Source organism: Callorhinchus milii, unplaced genomic scaffold, assembly GCF_018977255.1.
Source record: "Callorhinchus milii isolate IMCB2004 unplaced genomic scaffold, IMCB_Cmil_1.0 Scaffold1, whole genome shotgun sequence".
Classification (NCBI taxonomy): domain Eukaryota; kingdom Metazoa; phylum Chordata; class Chondrichthyes; order Chimaeriformes; family Callorhinchidae; genus Callorhinchus; species Callorhinchus milii.
In genome coordinates, this window is record NW_024704742.1 from 111,084,431 (window position 1) to 111,101,248 (window position 16,818).

Sequence of the window (16,818 nt, forward strand, 5' to 3'; positions counted from 1 at the left end):
TTATTGAAGAAATACCTTCTAAATTATGTTGTTCCAGTTCTTTTCAATATAATACAGTAGAATTTGTTATGAGGTCATAACTGTAAATGGGGTCAAATAAAATTGCAACTCACATAATAATCGGTTTAATCAAAGAATGGATGCTGGCCATTTGACTGATATCATAATAATAATCCTTACATTTGATATAGCTTCTTTCATGATGGGAGGATGTATGTAAAATGTAGTGTCTGTGTATTTGTAGGCAAACCAATTTGTACCCAACAATTTCCCCAAAACACCCATTAAGTAATTGACCAATTTATTGGTGGGATTTTTGACCATGATACAGCGAGAAACCTTCTTTTCTTTTTAAGATCTTTAATGTTCACCTGACAGACAACTTGATTTATCATCTCATCCAAAGGACATCATCTCCAAAAATGCAGCATACTCCCAGCACTGCATTGCCTGGATTATGAGTTTAAAGCCTCAAAGTGGGGCTAGAATTCACAATCTTCTGAATTAAATGCAAAAGTGCTACCAGACTGAAACCGGATGACACCTAAATAATGGTAAATGACAAATCTGCAGATAACCTGATACATCTCAGGTTGTAAATCTACTTGGATGCCAATTTCATTTTTGCCTCTGTGAAGCTTGGTTGCATTTAAGAAAGCTGCTTGTGCCTGACAGACCCCTTCGATAGGAGGGGTCTATTCTAATCTATGCTAGTTCTCTCCACTGCTGCTGAAACAGCTCCACATTTCACCATCTGCAACTTGGCAGGCGGAGAATCACTGATCTCACAAATTAAACTGTGTCTCAGCATGCCTACAAATTAAAGTTAACTGGAGTGGGTCTCCTGCAAAGGAAGCTCACTGGTGTGTGTTTATGTGAATGTGTGGACATTGTGTTCCAAAACACCCACAAATAAACTTTATGCAATGGAACAGGATGAACAGTGGCTTGAGTTCAAAACAGTGACTAATATTGCTCAGAGTGTAATGGGTCTAGAACAAACTTTGTCAAAGTGAGACTCCCTAAGTTAAAAAAAACAATTGCACTTCCCCATGGTGTACTAAGACAACACAAAGAACTGAAAATCATAATAATAGTAATAATAATCCTTGCATTTGATATAGCGCTTTTCATGTCTTCTAGACGTCTCAAAGAATAAACGTCACAGAATAGACTGTCAAGTCAATTGACTGTATATTTGTGGGCGAAATGCAGCAGCCAATTTCATACAGCAGTGTCCTACAAACAGTTGTGTATTGAAGTGACCATTTCGTGACCGATTCGGTTGTTATAGTAAGCGCTGTTGCGGGGTTTGGTTGCCGGAGGAGCAGCTTCGCTGGGTCATGGGGCCAGTCCCATTGGGTGATATGCAACTGGTACCTCCCCTGGCGCACGCCTGCACCTCTCCAGGGAGATGTGCCCTATAGTTTGAGAACCTCTGGTCTAAAGGGAAGGTAATGAGAAGATTGAATGAGAGGGTCGAATGGGACTGCTTAGCAGAGACGCAATTATTTCAAGCAATTATTACTTAGAAGGCTCACAAACTGATTATTTTATCAGCTCGTGAACTATTACCTTACACGTAAAATACATGATAAAATGTCAGCTAAATAATTAACATGTATGTCCGCTGGCTGCATGATTATTATTATTATTATTAAAATTATCACATTTACATTTCTGAAAATGCTCCAAAATGATGACTATACTAAACATTTTTCAAAATTAACATTTTTATCTGTAAAATTAATGTTTATGTCAATTAAATACGTTTAGCTTTTACCTCCCATTCACAGGGTGAAAAGGCTTTATGGTGACATGAAAAACAAGCCCAAAATACTCTGCGTACTTTATATAAAGTTACGCAATACATCACAGCTTAATGACAGCAAGTTTCCACATGCAGCTGCTGAACTTCAAGCGGTGGAACAGAACCAACACTGGCTTGAATTCAAACCTACCACAGAAAACTCTGTCTGCTCAACCCAGCCTGAAATAGACAAGACAATCAGATGGAAGGGTAACTGTCACGCTACGATACAAAAACAACAAGAAGGGTGTTCTTTAGCCTCACGTTACTCTTTCCTGAATCTCATGTAATTACTTTTTAATGAACCCAATATGTCTGATTAATGTGTGCTACACAAAAACAATGGACCCTTTCACAAACAAGGGTACTATATTCTTTCAGTTCTTTAAATCATGTGAATTTATGCATTTATGTTTCACACAAAGGGCACAGATTTTGTAAAGTTAAGGCAATATCTATTGTGACATTTAAAGAATTTGTGCCCCAAACTTCAGAACTCACAACCTTAGTTCGGAACACAAATAAATAAGATCTTTAATTGCCCTGATTTTGCTGTAACTTTCTTTTACATTTTAGGCAAAATAATCTAAGAATAACTATCATAAAGTAAGGGGGTGACATTCAATTTGCTTAGTAAACTTTATCAATGTTTAGCAAACATTAGCAATGTGTTCTTATGACGGAAAAACTCATTAATCACCAGATTAGTTTGGGTCCTAAGAAGGACCCTTAGCCAATTTCATCTCATTCTTCCAGAATATCCATACAACCATCTTCTCATCATAGAATATATCTTTTTTTTAATGATCCTAGTCTCAGTCACCCTTCCTGCTAACCTGTTCCAGTCATTAATTGTCCTCTGAGTAAAGAAATACTTATCCTAAATTTGCCCTTTGCAATTTGCTCTAAACGTATGTCCTCTTGTCCTATAGTCTCATTGCATCTCAAAATTGCCTGGGTTCACTTTCTCACTCCCACTAAAATCTTGTATCATAAAATCCTCTCTGAGACATCTCTTTTAAGACTGAAAAGCCACAGTTTGTGTAATTGTTGCTCATAACCTAGTCAATTATCTGGTCATTATCCCTAAATGTACGTAACAGAAGTAGTTGAGGAGTTGAGCACTAAACTCTAAACCAGAATATTACAGAATTGAGTCCAAGGGGTCACTAGTCACTCTGTTGTACATTCTCAGTTGGTTGCCAGTCTGTCAGCTAGAATACTACATGAAGGCAAACATGAAAGAGGTGTTCTCTCTTGGTGTTGGAGATATAAATATAACAAACTCTGCTCCTCTGGAATCACAGGCTCCTTATCTGGGATAGGCAGCCATTACTGGCAATGCCAAAGAATAGATCACAATTCCCACTATCCCATTTTCCTGGCTTACAACAACAACAACAATTTGGATTTATATAATGCCCTTCACGCCGGATGGCGTCTCCGAGCGCTTTACAGTTTAGGATTCCAGGACCGAGCCAGGGGGAGGGGGAGGAAGTTAACCAAAGGCGCGGTCGAAAAGAAAGGTCTTAAGCAGAGACCTGAAAATGGGAAGGGAGGGGGCGAGATGAAGGGAGTGAGAAAGGCAGTTCCAGAGCCTCGGGGCATAGTGGCTGAAGGCACGGCCGCCGAGGATGGAGCGGAGGACTCGGGGGACGAGGAGGAGGCCAGAACTGGAGGAACAAAGGCAACAGGTACTGTTTTGAGGAGAGAGATCAGAGGTAGGGGGTGCAGAGGAGTGCAGGGACTTGAATACAAGGGTGAGGATCTTGACATCGATCCTCCCTGGGATAGGCAGCCAGTGCAGACTGGCGAGGACTGGGGTAATCGGGGAGCGGAGTTTGGTACGAGTGAGAATCCGGGCAGCAGAGTTTTGAATGATTTGGATTTTATGGATGGTAGTGGATGGGAGACCGGCGAGGAGGGTATTAGAGTAGTCCAGCCGAGAGGTGACAAATGCATGGACCAGGGTTTCAGCGGCTTTTGGGGAGAGGTATTGGCGGAGACGGGTGATGCGTCGGAGGTGGAAGAAAGCGGTGCTGGTGAGGGACCAGATGTGGGGGAGGAAGGATAATTGGGGGTCGAACCTGATGCCTAGGTTGCATACGGGTTCGGAGAGCTTTAGGGGGAGGTCGGGTAGGTGGAGGAAGTGAGAGCCATGAGATTTTAGACGTTGACGAGAGCCAAAGAGTATGGCTTCTGTCTTGTCAACAATCAGCTTAAGGAAGTTTGCGCTCATCCAGCCCCTGAGGTCTGACAGGCCGGCTGACAGAACATCAGGGGACTGGGGGTTGCAAAGAGAGGTGGAAAAATAGAGTTGGGTGTCCTCTGCATACATGTGGAAATGTACCCCAAGAGGGAGCATGTAGATCAGAACGAGGAGGGGCCAAGGGTGGATCCTTGGGTACCCGGCAGGTGACTAGGTGAGAGCGAGAGGAGAAGCCGTTTGTGCAGATGTACTGCTGGCGGTTTGTGAGGTAGGACTCGAACCAGGCGAGTGTGGTCCCACTGAGGTGGATGATGGAGGAAATGCGGTGGAGGAGGATGGCGTGATCGACTGTGTCGAATCCGGCGGAGAGGTCCAGGAGGACAAGGAAGCAGAGGGAGCCCAGGTCACAGATAGAGAGGATGTCATTTGTGACTGGACTGGAGGGGTTCGAAGAGGGAGTGGGAGGAGAGGTGTGCGCGAAGTTGGTTGGCAACAACGCGTTCTAGAACTTTTGAGAGGAAGAGCAGGTTAGAAATAGGGTGGTAATAGCTGGGGTTTGAGGGATCTAGGGAGGGTTTTTTCAGGGGGTGGGGGGGGTGATGACAGCAGTTTTGAGGGAGGCAGGGACTGATTTGGAGGAGAGGGACTGGTTGATGATGTCAGCCAGTAGTGGGCAGAGGAGGGGAAGCTGGGTGACTAGTAAGTTGGTGGGGAGGGTGTCGAGGCAGCAGGTGGTGGGTTTCATGGAGATGATGGTGGGTGAGAGGGAGGAGGGAAAGATGGGGAGGAATGAATGTAGAATGGGGGTGGTGGTAGGAGCAGATGATGAGGAAGATGATGGGGACAAAGAGGGCGTGGTGGTGGGTGACAAGGGGCAGGTGGATGAGGCTGCCTGGCAGATGTTAAGTATTTTTGATGAATAGAAGTCCATGACTTCCTCGCACTTGGCATTTGATACGAAGATTGAGGAGGCCTGAGGGGGGGCACGGAGGAGGTAGTGGGTGGTGGAAAAAAGGATTTTGGGGCTGTGTTTAGCCTCCAAGATGATATTGGAGTAGAAGGCTGTTTTTGCGCGTGTCAAAGAACCTCGGTAGCTGTGGAGATGCTTGAGCCACAGTTGGCAGTGAACTGTCAGGCCAGTTTTCTGCCATCTGTGGTCGAGCACCCAGGTTTGGGTTTTTAGGCAGCGGAGATGGTTATTGTACCAGGGGGATCGGGTGCGTTTGGAGATGGTCCTGGATTTCAGGGAACTAGGAGTTGAATGTGGAGGAGAAGCGATGATGGAGCAGCTGGATGGCTACTTCAGATCTCCGCGGGTGGAAGGCCAGGGGGATAGGATGTTTGATGATGAGAGGGCCTTTGTGAGGGTCTCAGGGGGTAGCCTTTTCCAAGGGCGGTAGAGGATGGTTGCGGACTTGGTGGAAGAGAAAGGGATGTGAGAGGAGAAGGAGATGAAAAAGTTGTCTGAAATGGCCTTGTCCACTATGCTGAGGTTGGAAATGTCAAGGCCATGGGTGATGACGAGGTCGAGTGCATGACCACGGTTGTGGGTGGGTGAATTTATATGGAGGGTAAGGTTTAGGGAGGAGAGGAGGGCAGTGAAATCGGCAGAAGTGGTGCAAGGGGAGTTTAGGTGGAGGTTGAAATCGCCCATTATGAGTAGGCGCTCGGAGCAGAGGGACAAGGAAGAGAGGAGAGTAGAGATGTCTGTGTGGAAGGAGCCAGGGGGCTTAGGTGGGCAGCAGACAAGGAAGATTTTCAAAGGGAGAGAGCGGTGGAAGAGAGTGAGGTGCTCGAAGGAGGGGAAGCAGACAGAAGAGTAGGGGCTTAGAAGATGAAGAACATGAAGAGAAAGAAACAGAAAGAATGTAATGTGACTCTATAATGTATAGCCACTGTGCGATGTCAGAGAAACAAATATGAATTGTCACTTATTAAGCTTGGCATTGTAAAAAAAAGTATACAATATACAATTTATATTGCAACTATCATGTTGGCACAATGTCTCAAAAAAGCAGATATCTGGGAATGTTTTCAAGGTTGTAATCTCATTTTAGATTTCAGATTAAATCATAGATATTACAGCACAGAAAGGCAATCAACCCTTCCTAACCCTAGAAAGGCTTGGGTTAATTTAGCCTCCCTTTACAGAAGTAAACTCAGCATGCACTGTGATTCAAACGAGTGAGCTATTGGTCTGTAACTTGCAGCTCTATCCACCACACTATTAGGCTGCCACCAAGGATTTTTCTATTGTCTGATTACTTCAATGCTTCTGTATGTCAGAAGGTTGTGGATTCAAGCCCCACACCAGGATTTGAACTCACATAATCTAAGCCATCGCTCCAATGCAGTGCTGGGGGGAGGGGGAGTTTGCATTATCAGAGATACCGTCCTTCGGATGAGACATTCCACCAATATTTATTCAGTCTGTTCACGTGGACGTTAAAGATCCCATGGCACTACTTAAAAAGAGTCAGGAGTTTCTCCCGGTGTCCTAGCCAACAATCTCCCAGACAAAATTGGTTATTAATTTCATGGCTGTTTGTGGATATTGCTTTGTGCAATTGAGCTGCTGCGTTCACCAACAAATACACAGTCACTCCATTTCACAAGTCCTTGGCCCTCTCCTCTGTGATGTGCTTTGAGACAGCACCTCTGCCATGCAGCAAATCCTGTGATGTGCTTGAGACATCCTCCTGACTTTATAGGCGCTAGACCAAATCAAGGATTATTATTATCATTTTTTACTCGTTGCTTAAGAGTATCCAAACCAAACTGAGAATTCCTTACATCTCACCTCTGCATGGAAATTCGAGATGTTTATTGGAAGGGAATACGCACTCTCTCGCTGGAGAGAAGCATCCTGCTTACCTAATTCTGGAAATTATTAGGCGCAGGTTGGCAAGAGCTAAAGCTTGGGTACCCCTGGAGTTTAACCAGTTAAAACCGCATAGAATATCATTCAAAGAACTGTGTGGCAAGCTTCCCACTCTTGTCCAGCCAAGACCACCCTACCCATTAGGGTTTTGACTTGCAGGATTAACAGGAGCTGAGCAGGAAGAATCCCTTCCCTGACCCCAGTGACCATGGTGTCTGTCCCTCCAAGTCCTATCAATGAGGCAAAGTTGGCCAGAACCCAAATTTATCCCCACCCCCACACCCTCCCTAAACCCCGGAGGATAGTCACTTGATGGTCATTTGACATCTGTCAATTGTGGGTTTGAGCCCTCACTCGGTGGATTGTAACTACCAGGAATACCGTGTGAGATTCCTGGTGGGCAACACATGAAATGCCTGAGAACAATGCCACTATCTTCCTGTCCGCAACACGAACACAAATTTCTTCTCATTGAATAATGGTTAATAATCAAACCCACCACCTGCTCCCTCGATCCCATCCCCACCTCTTTCCTCATCTCCCAGCTCCACCTTCTGGCCCCTCTGCTGTCCGATATCATCAACCTCTCCTTGTCCACCTGTTCAGTTCCCACCCCCCTAAAAGCAACCGTCATCAACCCCATCTTGAAAAAACCTTCCCTGGATCCATCCCTCCTCTCCAGCTACCGCTCCATTTCTAACCTCCCATTCCTCTCCAACGTCCTGGAACGAGTCGTCGCGTCCCAGCTCCGCTCCTTTCTTTCTCACCATTCCCTCTTTGAACCCCTCCAATCCGGCTTTTGCGCTGCCCACAGCACGGAAACAGCCTTGGTCAAAGTCATTGATGACATTCTGAACATCTATGATCAGGCGTCCCTCTGCCTCCTTGTCCTCCTCGACCTCTCCGCCGCCTTCAACACTGTCGACCACTCCATCTTCATACACCTCCTCTTTACTCAGTCTTCACGGACCTGCCCTTGCCTGGTTCAATTCCTATCTCTCTCACCGTCTCCACTTTGTTGCCTCTAACGATTTCTCCTCCAAGCCCTGCACTGTCACGTCTGGCGTCCCCCAGGGCTCTGTCCTTGGCCCTCTCCTCTTTAATATCTACATGCTCCCCCTTGGTGACATCATCCACAGATATGGGGTCAACTTCCATATGTATGCGGATGACATCCAACTCTATCTTTCTGCCTTCACCCTCAACTCCAGGACCACTGCTGTCCTGACGACTGCCTGTCGGACATCAAGTCCTGGATGAGGGCAAATTTCCTACCGTTGAATGTGAACAAGACTGAGGCCCTCCTGATTGGCTCACGCCAGCGCCTCAGCATCTCAGGCTCTGGCAGCATCAACCTCCATGGTTGCACACTTCAACTCACCAAGCCAGTCAGGAACCTCGGTGTCTTGTTCAACCCTCAATTGTCTGTTCTCCCCCACATCCAAGCCATGACCCGCTCTGCCTTCCTTCACCTCCGTAACATCGCCCAATTCTGCCAATACCTCAGCCCTCAGGCCGCTGAAACTCCTGTTCGTGTCTTCATCACCTCCAGACTCGACTGTACAAACGCCCTGCTTGTCGGCCTTCCCAACTCCTCCCTCCACAGACAGCAGATAATCCAGAACTCTGCAGCCCGTGTCCTCTCCCACACCAAATTCCGTGACCCCATCTCCCCCACTCTCACCTGATTCCATTGGCTCCCTATCCTTCAGAGGATCCAGTTCAAGATCCTGATCCTCACCTACAAAGCCCTCCATGGCTTCGCCCCACCCTACCTCTGCGACCTCCTAACCCCCTACCAACCCGCCCGTTCCCTCCGCTCAGCCGGCTCTGGCCTGCTCCATGTCCCCCGAACCACCATTGGCGGAAGAGCTTTCAGCCACTCTGCCCCCAACCTCTGGAATTCCATCCCCCAGTCACTCTGCCTCGCCCCCTCCTAAGCCTCCTTCAAGTCCCACCTCAAGACCCTCCTCTTTGACCATGCCATCGGCCACACCCTTCCCTTCCCCTCCTTTCCACCCCCAGCTTGGGTCTGAAATGTTGTACTCTGTCCAGCGCCTTGGGACATTCTCCTGACGTGAAAGGCGCTATACAAATGTGCTGTTGTTGTAATCCACCAGTTGGGGGTGCAGACCTCAAAGTGGATTCCAGGCGATGGATAAATCAAAACCTGTTCACAAATTCCGGGTAGCACCTTCCAGCAGTTGTCTACCCAAGCCTCAGAGTTTCCTCATCAACTACCTGGCAGACATCTGCCTTCAGCACTGTGGGGGGACTTTTACATGACAGCCTGTGACATACCAGCCATCTTGATGTTCTCAAGGTTCAATGCTGTGTACCAGGCTTACTCAGCACCAGCTGCTCAATCCAGGTCCTCGTGTGTGGGGCCTTGACAAATAATTATTAACAAACAGGCAATCAGCTTACTTTAATACAATGTCAAAACATGATTTTAAAAAAATGCAGTCTGTTCGCAGAACGATTGCAGAATTTAAACTTTTTTTCCATGTTTGAAATTGATTTGGATGCACCATCTTAGTGCAAAAATGTTGGTACTAATCTTAATATGGCTCCAATGAGCTGGAGTTTTTTTTTTTGGTGATGTTTTATTTTTCAAAGTTTTATGAATACTGAGTAAATGGATGCAAGTGCAAGCTCACAGTATGTGAACTACCTGAAAACATCGATCTCCGTGGCTTTGCAGTTTTCTAAAAGGGTGTCAGGTTTGAAATTTCATCTAGTCTTCGGCTGAAAAAACAATTTTGTATTGAAATTGTAAGACTGCAATTCTTAAATTCTGTCTTAATTTGGAAATTGCTTTCCTGCAGTTCTTAAAAAGAAGTGACTTTCAAATGACTGGATATTAGAATTTTCCACAGTTCTACACAATCTAAAATGTTACCTTGTGCTCTGATAGGCTAAGATTGGATCAGACTTGTAGTTCGGTGTTGATGAGCTTGATTTGATTTACCTGTGAGTGAAAATTGGGTGGAGGGGAAGGAAGAGAAGAACTAGAGGAGGAGGACACTAGGTGTTATATCAAAGAGGACAAATCACTCTGATAAGGGATCAGCAGGGCTTAGTTAGTTGGAATTATTCAAAGCATTATTTAGCAAATCAGCAAACGTATCCAAGGATCTTTATACCTAGATATGCGCTGGTATCACGCCATCTGGCATCATCATATTAGACTGTTTGCAATTTCTTGATATCTTCATTGTACGAAAACAAACAAGAGGGAATGTTGCCATCAGTTCTGCTTTTAAAACTCACGCAAGTTTCATTAAATGCCACATTTCCCCCCCCCCTACTGTGTTAGTTACAGTTTAATCTTTGAGTATTTATTTGTTTAAAGTTGTGAGTTGTGCCATTGGTCTTACTGGGGAGAATTGGCTGAGAACAGTTATGGAGCCTGATAGCAAGAGAGAGAAAAATGAATTGGCTCAGTTCAATGCAGTCACTAACCTCTAATGCTTTTGCAAGACATTGACATTTAAACTGTGTGTACAGTAGTTCAGCCCCCTCAGTGTCAGGCATGGTAATGCTTAAAAACAATTCCATCAATAATGCCATAAACACTGTTGAACCAAAATATACAAAAAAAACCTCAGAATTGGGCAGCAATAAAATAAATAAAACATGCAGAAGATGATTGGAAATCTTTCTAAATGTTTGGTTTCTTACAGAGGTACTGATTGTGCCATTTCCTCTTTCAGCTAATTCTATCCACATGCTTTCAAGTCTCTTGGCACGAGACTGATGTTCTCAGTATGTTCTTAACTGTTCTTCTTCCTATCACAGGAATGATCTGTAAAAGTTCCCCAGAAAGATCAGTGGCAGGAAGTGCAGCTGTTTGTGTGCGGAGCGGAGAGAGAGGAGGGAGAGAAGGAAACTGGTGGTCTGAAGATTGACTGACGTGTTCTGTGAGTGCTAATAATTTAGCAGGAAGAGAATACAACTGTACCAACTTGTATAAATAACCAGTTGGCCTAACTCCAGATGCTGCAGTTTTCACAGTGTCTAACCAGGCCCATCCCCCACCTTGCTCAATTACAGCAAGTTACAGGCATGACTGAGCAGTCCTATAATTTCAGCAGAAGAGTTCACTTCACCTTAGCTTCTGTTTGCCTCAACCAAGATCTTCTCTCTCTCATACATGGTGCCCATATGAAGACGTAAAGCTTTACTTTCTTCCTTAATTTTATCACACTTATCATCTTTTAAGATCATCAAACTCATTTTTTTCCCCTTCAATGTCCTTCCCTCCTTTCCTGAGGGTGCTAACTCATACAACAACAAAATTAAATTTGTATAGAGCCTTTCACGTCGGGAGGACATCCCAAGGGGCTGGACAGACAGACTTTTGGACCCAAGTTGGGAGTCGGGGTTGGGGAGGATGAAGGGCAGGGGTGGAAGCAGGGAGATCGAAAGCACGGTCGAAGAGAAGGGTCTTGAGATGGGACTTAAAGATGGCAAGGGACGGAGCGAGGTAGAGGGACTGTGGGATAGAGTTCCAAAGGGCGGGGGCAGAGTGGCAGAAGGCCCACCCACCAATAGTGGGGTGAGCGAAGCGGGAGAGGTGAAGCACGCCAGAGCCCACTGAGTGGAGGGAGCGAGCAGGATGGTAGGGAGTTAGGAGGTCGCAGAGGTAGGGGGGGAGCAAGACCATGGAGAGTTTTGAAGGTGAGGACCAGTGTCTTGAACTGTATCCTCTGTGTGATGAGAAGCCAATGGGGTGAGGATGGGGGTGATAGGGTCGAAGAGTCTAGTGCGGGAGAGGTCACGGCCTCAGAGCTCTGGATGATCTGCAACCTGTGGAGGGTGGAGTTGGGGAGGCTGACAAGCAATAAATTTGCATAGTCAAGCCTCGATGTAATGAAAACATGTATGAGGGTTTTGGCGGCTTGCGGTATGAGACAGTGTCGGAGCCGGGCGATGTTGCGGGGGTGGAGGAAGGCAGAGCGGGTCACAGTGCAGGTGTGGGGTAGAAAGGTTAGTTGAAGGTCAAACAAGATGCCAAGGTTCTGGATTGGCTTAGTAAGGTGGAGTGTGCAACCATGGATGGTGATGCTGTCAGCGACTAAGGTGAGGAGGTGCTGACGGGAGCCATTCAGGAGAGCCTCGGTCTTGTTGACGTTCAATTGAAGAAAGTTAGCTCTTATCCAGGACTTGATGTTCGACGGACATTCTGTCAGGACAGCAGAGGTTCTGGAGTCAAGGGTGGAGGCAAAGAGGTAGAATTGGGTGTCATCTACATACATGTGGAAGTTGACTCCATGTCTGCGGATGATGTCACCAAAGGGAGCATATAGATATTGATGAGGAGAGGACCAAGTACAGAGCCCTGAGGAACGCCACACAAGATGGTGCAGAGGCTAGAGGAGAAACTGTTTGTGGAGATGAAGTGGAGGTGGTGTGAGAGGTACGATCTGAACCAGTCAAGGACGGAGCTGTGAAGGTTGAGGTGAGAGGAGAGGCGGTGGATGAGGATAGAGTGTCAAAGGCAGCAGAGAGGTCAAGGAGAACAAGGAGGTAGAGGGAGCAGATGGACAGAATTTCATTTGTCACTTTGACCAGGGCTGTTTTTGTGCTGCAGGCAGCACGTAAACCCGATTGGAGGGCTTCGAGAAGGGAGTGGCGGGAGAGGAAGGAGCGAAGCTGAAAAGCAACAGGACCTTGGAGAGGAACGGAGATGGGGCGTAAGTTTGGGAATACAATACAATATTACATTTGTATAGCGCCTTTCATGTCGGGAGGACGTCCCAAGGCACTGGATAGTCAGCAATTTGGACCAGAGCTTCCCAGGTGGTTACGCTTCATGGTTAATCTTCTGATCTTTGTGACATTTATCACCTGAAATGGCCAGGAGATGGATTGCTTGTGCTGCCCACTATCACAAAGAGATACTCAACTGGAAGAGGGCTAATTTCAGTGAGTTAAAAAGGGACCTAGCCAAAGTAGACTGGAAAGAAAGATTGGCAGGTAAAACAACTAAAGAGCAGTGGGAAGTCTTCAAGGATGAGATATCTTGGGACAGAACAAATACATTCCCACAAAAGGGAAAAGTAGGGCATCCAAACCTCCCTGGATGACAAAGGCAATTGTATCTAAAATGAAGCGGAAAAAGGAGGCGTATGGCAAATGTCAAACCCAAGATACAGAAGACAACCAAATAGAATATAGGAAGTACAGAAGAGAACTTAAAAAGGAAATAAGAGAAGCAAAAAGATTATAGGAAAAAGGTTAGCGGGTAACATTAAAGGGAATTCTAATATATTTTACAAACATATCAAGAGAAAAAGGTTAGTCAAAGGTAGGGTGGGGCCAATTAAGGACCAAGGCGGAAATCTTACTGTAGAGGCAGCGGGCATGGCTGATGTACTGAATGAGTACTTTGCATCAGTCTTCATAAAAGAAGTAGATGCACCAAATGCCGCAGTATCGGAGAGAGTAGAAGAAATGGATAGGATAATATAAACAGAGCGGTACTGAAAAGGTTGACTGGGCTGAAGGTAGATAAGTAACCCGGTCCAGACGGGATGCAGCCAAAGGTACTATGGGAGGCAGGGGTACAAATTGCGGAGGCTTTGGCTACAATTTTTCAATCTTCGTTGGACACAGGAGTGGTGCCAGAGGACTGGAGATTGGCCAATGTTACTCCCCTGTACAAAAAGGGACAGAAGAACAAACCTGGGAACTACAGGCCAGTCAGCCTAACATCAGTAGTGGGAAACTCCTGGAGACTATAATCCGGGACAGAATAAATCTTCACTTAGAAGAATATGGATTAACTGGGACAGCCAGCACAGATTTCTTGAAGGTAAATCTTGTCTAACAAATCTAATAGAATTTTTCGATGAGGTAACGGAGAGGGTGGATAAAGGTAATGCAGTTAATGTAGTTTATATGGACTTTCAAAAGGCATTTGACAAAATGCCACATAAAAGACTTGTAAGAAAAATAGAAGCCTATGGTATAAAAGGGACAGTGGCAGCATGGATCCAGAACTGGCTGGGAGACAGAAAGCAGAGTTGTGGAGAATGGCTGCTTTTCTGACTGAAGGGAAGTGTACAGTGGCGTGCCCCAGGGATCAGTATTAGGACCACTGCTCTTCTTAATATACATAAATGATCTGGACTTGGGTATAGCAAGTACCATTTCCAAGTTTGGGGACGACACAAAGTTAGGTGGGGTGGTAAACTGTGAGAAGGATAGTAGCCAACGGCAGGAAGACATAGACAGAATGATAAAATGGCCAGACACATGGAAGATGAATTTCAATGTGGAGAAATGCGAGGTAATGCATTTTGGTAGAAAGAATGAGGGGAGGCAATATAGGCTGGTAATACAATCTTAAGGGGGGTAAAAGGGCAGAGAGATCTGGAGGTTCAGGTAAATGAATCCTTGAAGGTGGCAGGACAGGTAGATAAAGCTGTAGAAAGGACATATGAGATACTAGGCTTTATAAATAGGGGCATAGAGTACAAGAGTCAGGAGGTTATGATTAACCTATATAAAATACTGGTTAGGCCTCAGTTAGAATACTGCACCCAGTTCTGGGCACCACACTATAGGAAGGATGTTAAGGCATTGGAAAGGGTGCAGAGGAGATTTACAAGGAGGGTACCAGGAATGAGGGACCTGATTATGAGGAAAGGTTAGAGAGGCTGGGATTATTCTCATTGGAGCAGAGAAGGTTACGAGGAGACCTAATAGAGGTTTTCAAAATCATAAGGGGATTTGATAGGTTAGAAAGGGAAAAACTGTTTCCATTGGTGGGTGAGTCGGTGACTCAAGGTCACAGGTTCAAAATAGTCGATGGGCCGAATGGCTTCTTTTTGTGCTGTACGATTCTATGATTCTATGATTCTATATACACACATGCACATTTTTCTGTCAGGAGCTTGGATCAGGAGTAGGAATCCCACCTGAAATTTTCCCTTCCTATCTCAGGGAAGCTCAGGATAAATGCAGAGTTGTTACTGTCACCCCAACTGAGATCATCAGATCTGGGTATCAAACTTGGGACTTTCCTGGCCTGAATGTTTCAACTTCATTCTAATCAGTGGCTTTTATTAACTGAGTAAGTGACCAGGTGTCCCTACAATAGGATTGCACCACAACATGACAACGGGACGCAATTTCCATCAAGACATGACAGTGTTCTATTTTATCAATACAAAGACAATATTTTCACTTCTTGAAGTACTTACACATCTCCGCGTAGAATGCCATAGATCTCATGGATGGTCCAGTGGTAGGCGCCTCGCAGAATAATTACCAGCAGGACCATAACAAAGGCAGGTAAACCCCAACTCAGCGTGAAGAAGAGCAAGTACCGCCGGTCTGTGTGTTCATCGTTCATCACGAGCACTTGCCAGAAATTGACAGACTGGAGGAAAAAGAAAACATTCGCTTAGAACCACAGAAATTTATAGCATGGAAGAAAGCCATTCGACCCATTGTGTCTGTGCTGGCTCTTTTAAAGAGCCTTTCACATACCTTAATCATTCATTTTATCCAACGGGAACAATAAAAACACTCAAGACTCTTCTATTTGACTTTTTTTAAAAATTATATAAGGTGACAATAATGTAACCAACATTCTGGTGCACAAATGATTAACTGATTAACATCTTTCCATAACTATTTCATAGGTATACTAAATATAGGCTGTAGTATCAATATATTCTGTTCTCTTAGTTTTAATTCCGAATTTTCATTTTGAATCTTACAAATAGAAAACAATAGGATTTGGGGTTAAACTGATTCATTGTAGGATTGCAGAATATTATAGCACAGAAGAAGGCCATTTGGCCTATCATGTCTCTTTTTAAAGACAATCCATTCAAATTGTTACTTTTCAGACATATGTCTCTTGAAAACTAATGTGTATTCTGCACCGACACGAACAGTGTAAAATAACATTGTTTCTAATCTCCTCTTTTGTTCCTTTGGTAAATATTTTAAATTGATACCCTCGAGACACTGACTCACCGACCGGTGAAATAATTTCTCCCTACCTACTATATTGAAACCCCTCATAATTTTAAGGATCCCCGTCAGGTCTCCTCTCAACATTCTCCGATCCAGTGAAAATTGATATTATATAATAGTCCCAGTTCTTCCAGTCTTTGCTCATAGGTCAAACTACTCATAATAATAATAATAATAATCCTTGCATTTGTAAACTTATCCCTGGTATCATCCTAGTAAATCTGCTCTGCATCCTCTTCCCTGACATTCTTCCTAAAGTGGGGACAATACTCTAACTGTGGTCAAACTAATGATTTTTTGCAAATCCTCTGGATTAACCAGGTCAAAGCGGGTTTAAATGCCAATGGGAAAATCCTTCCCTTCATGAACTCAGTTTTTTCAGAGTGTAGCAATAAATCACCATAAACTTTTCTCAAAACTATGACTTCACACTGTAGTGTCAGGTCAGTGTAATTAACCAAAACTCAACCGTCAGTGTGCTCAGCACCAGCTGGAGCTCTGAGAGATATGACAACTGGAAAGAAATCTGTCTTAATCACTGAAATTCAAAACACCCTGAATTTTTTAAATTTGTATCCTGCTCTTCTTTTTACATACAATATTTTAATACATATCCATGAAAAGCGCAAGCATCCCAGTGTTTCCTGCTGCATTGTATACTTTGCCTATTTAACAGTGATACCTTATTAAAAGAAGCTTGGAGTTCACAGTCACGATGACACACAGTGATTGAGTGCACAATGCACAATGAAATGCTGTATCAGACCATGAGCTGGACAAAATTCAAATACTGTATTTCAAGAGGATTTGCCCCATGTACTTATGTAACATTGAAAACAAGCTTTAAGTGATTTGTGAGCTTAGTGCTTGATAACAACGACGACAATTTGCATTTATATAACGCTGTTCAAGAAGAGTAGC

The 16,818-nt window shown here is 44.7% G+C and overlaps 1 protein-coding gene across 1 annotated transcript in view; it reads right to left on the reverse strand.

Moving 5' to 3' along the window:
- adgrv1 (adhesion G protein-coupled receptor V1) overlaps positions 1 to 16,818 on the reverse strand; it is a 260,965-nt gene that overhangs the window by 56,338 nt on the left and 187,809 nt on the right. The window contains 1 exon segment of the mRNA XM_042346991.1: positions 15,114 to 15,292. Coding sequence (XP_042202925.1) covers positions 15,114 to 15,292 — 179 coding nt within the window.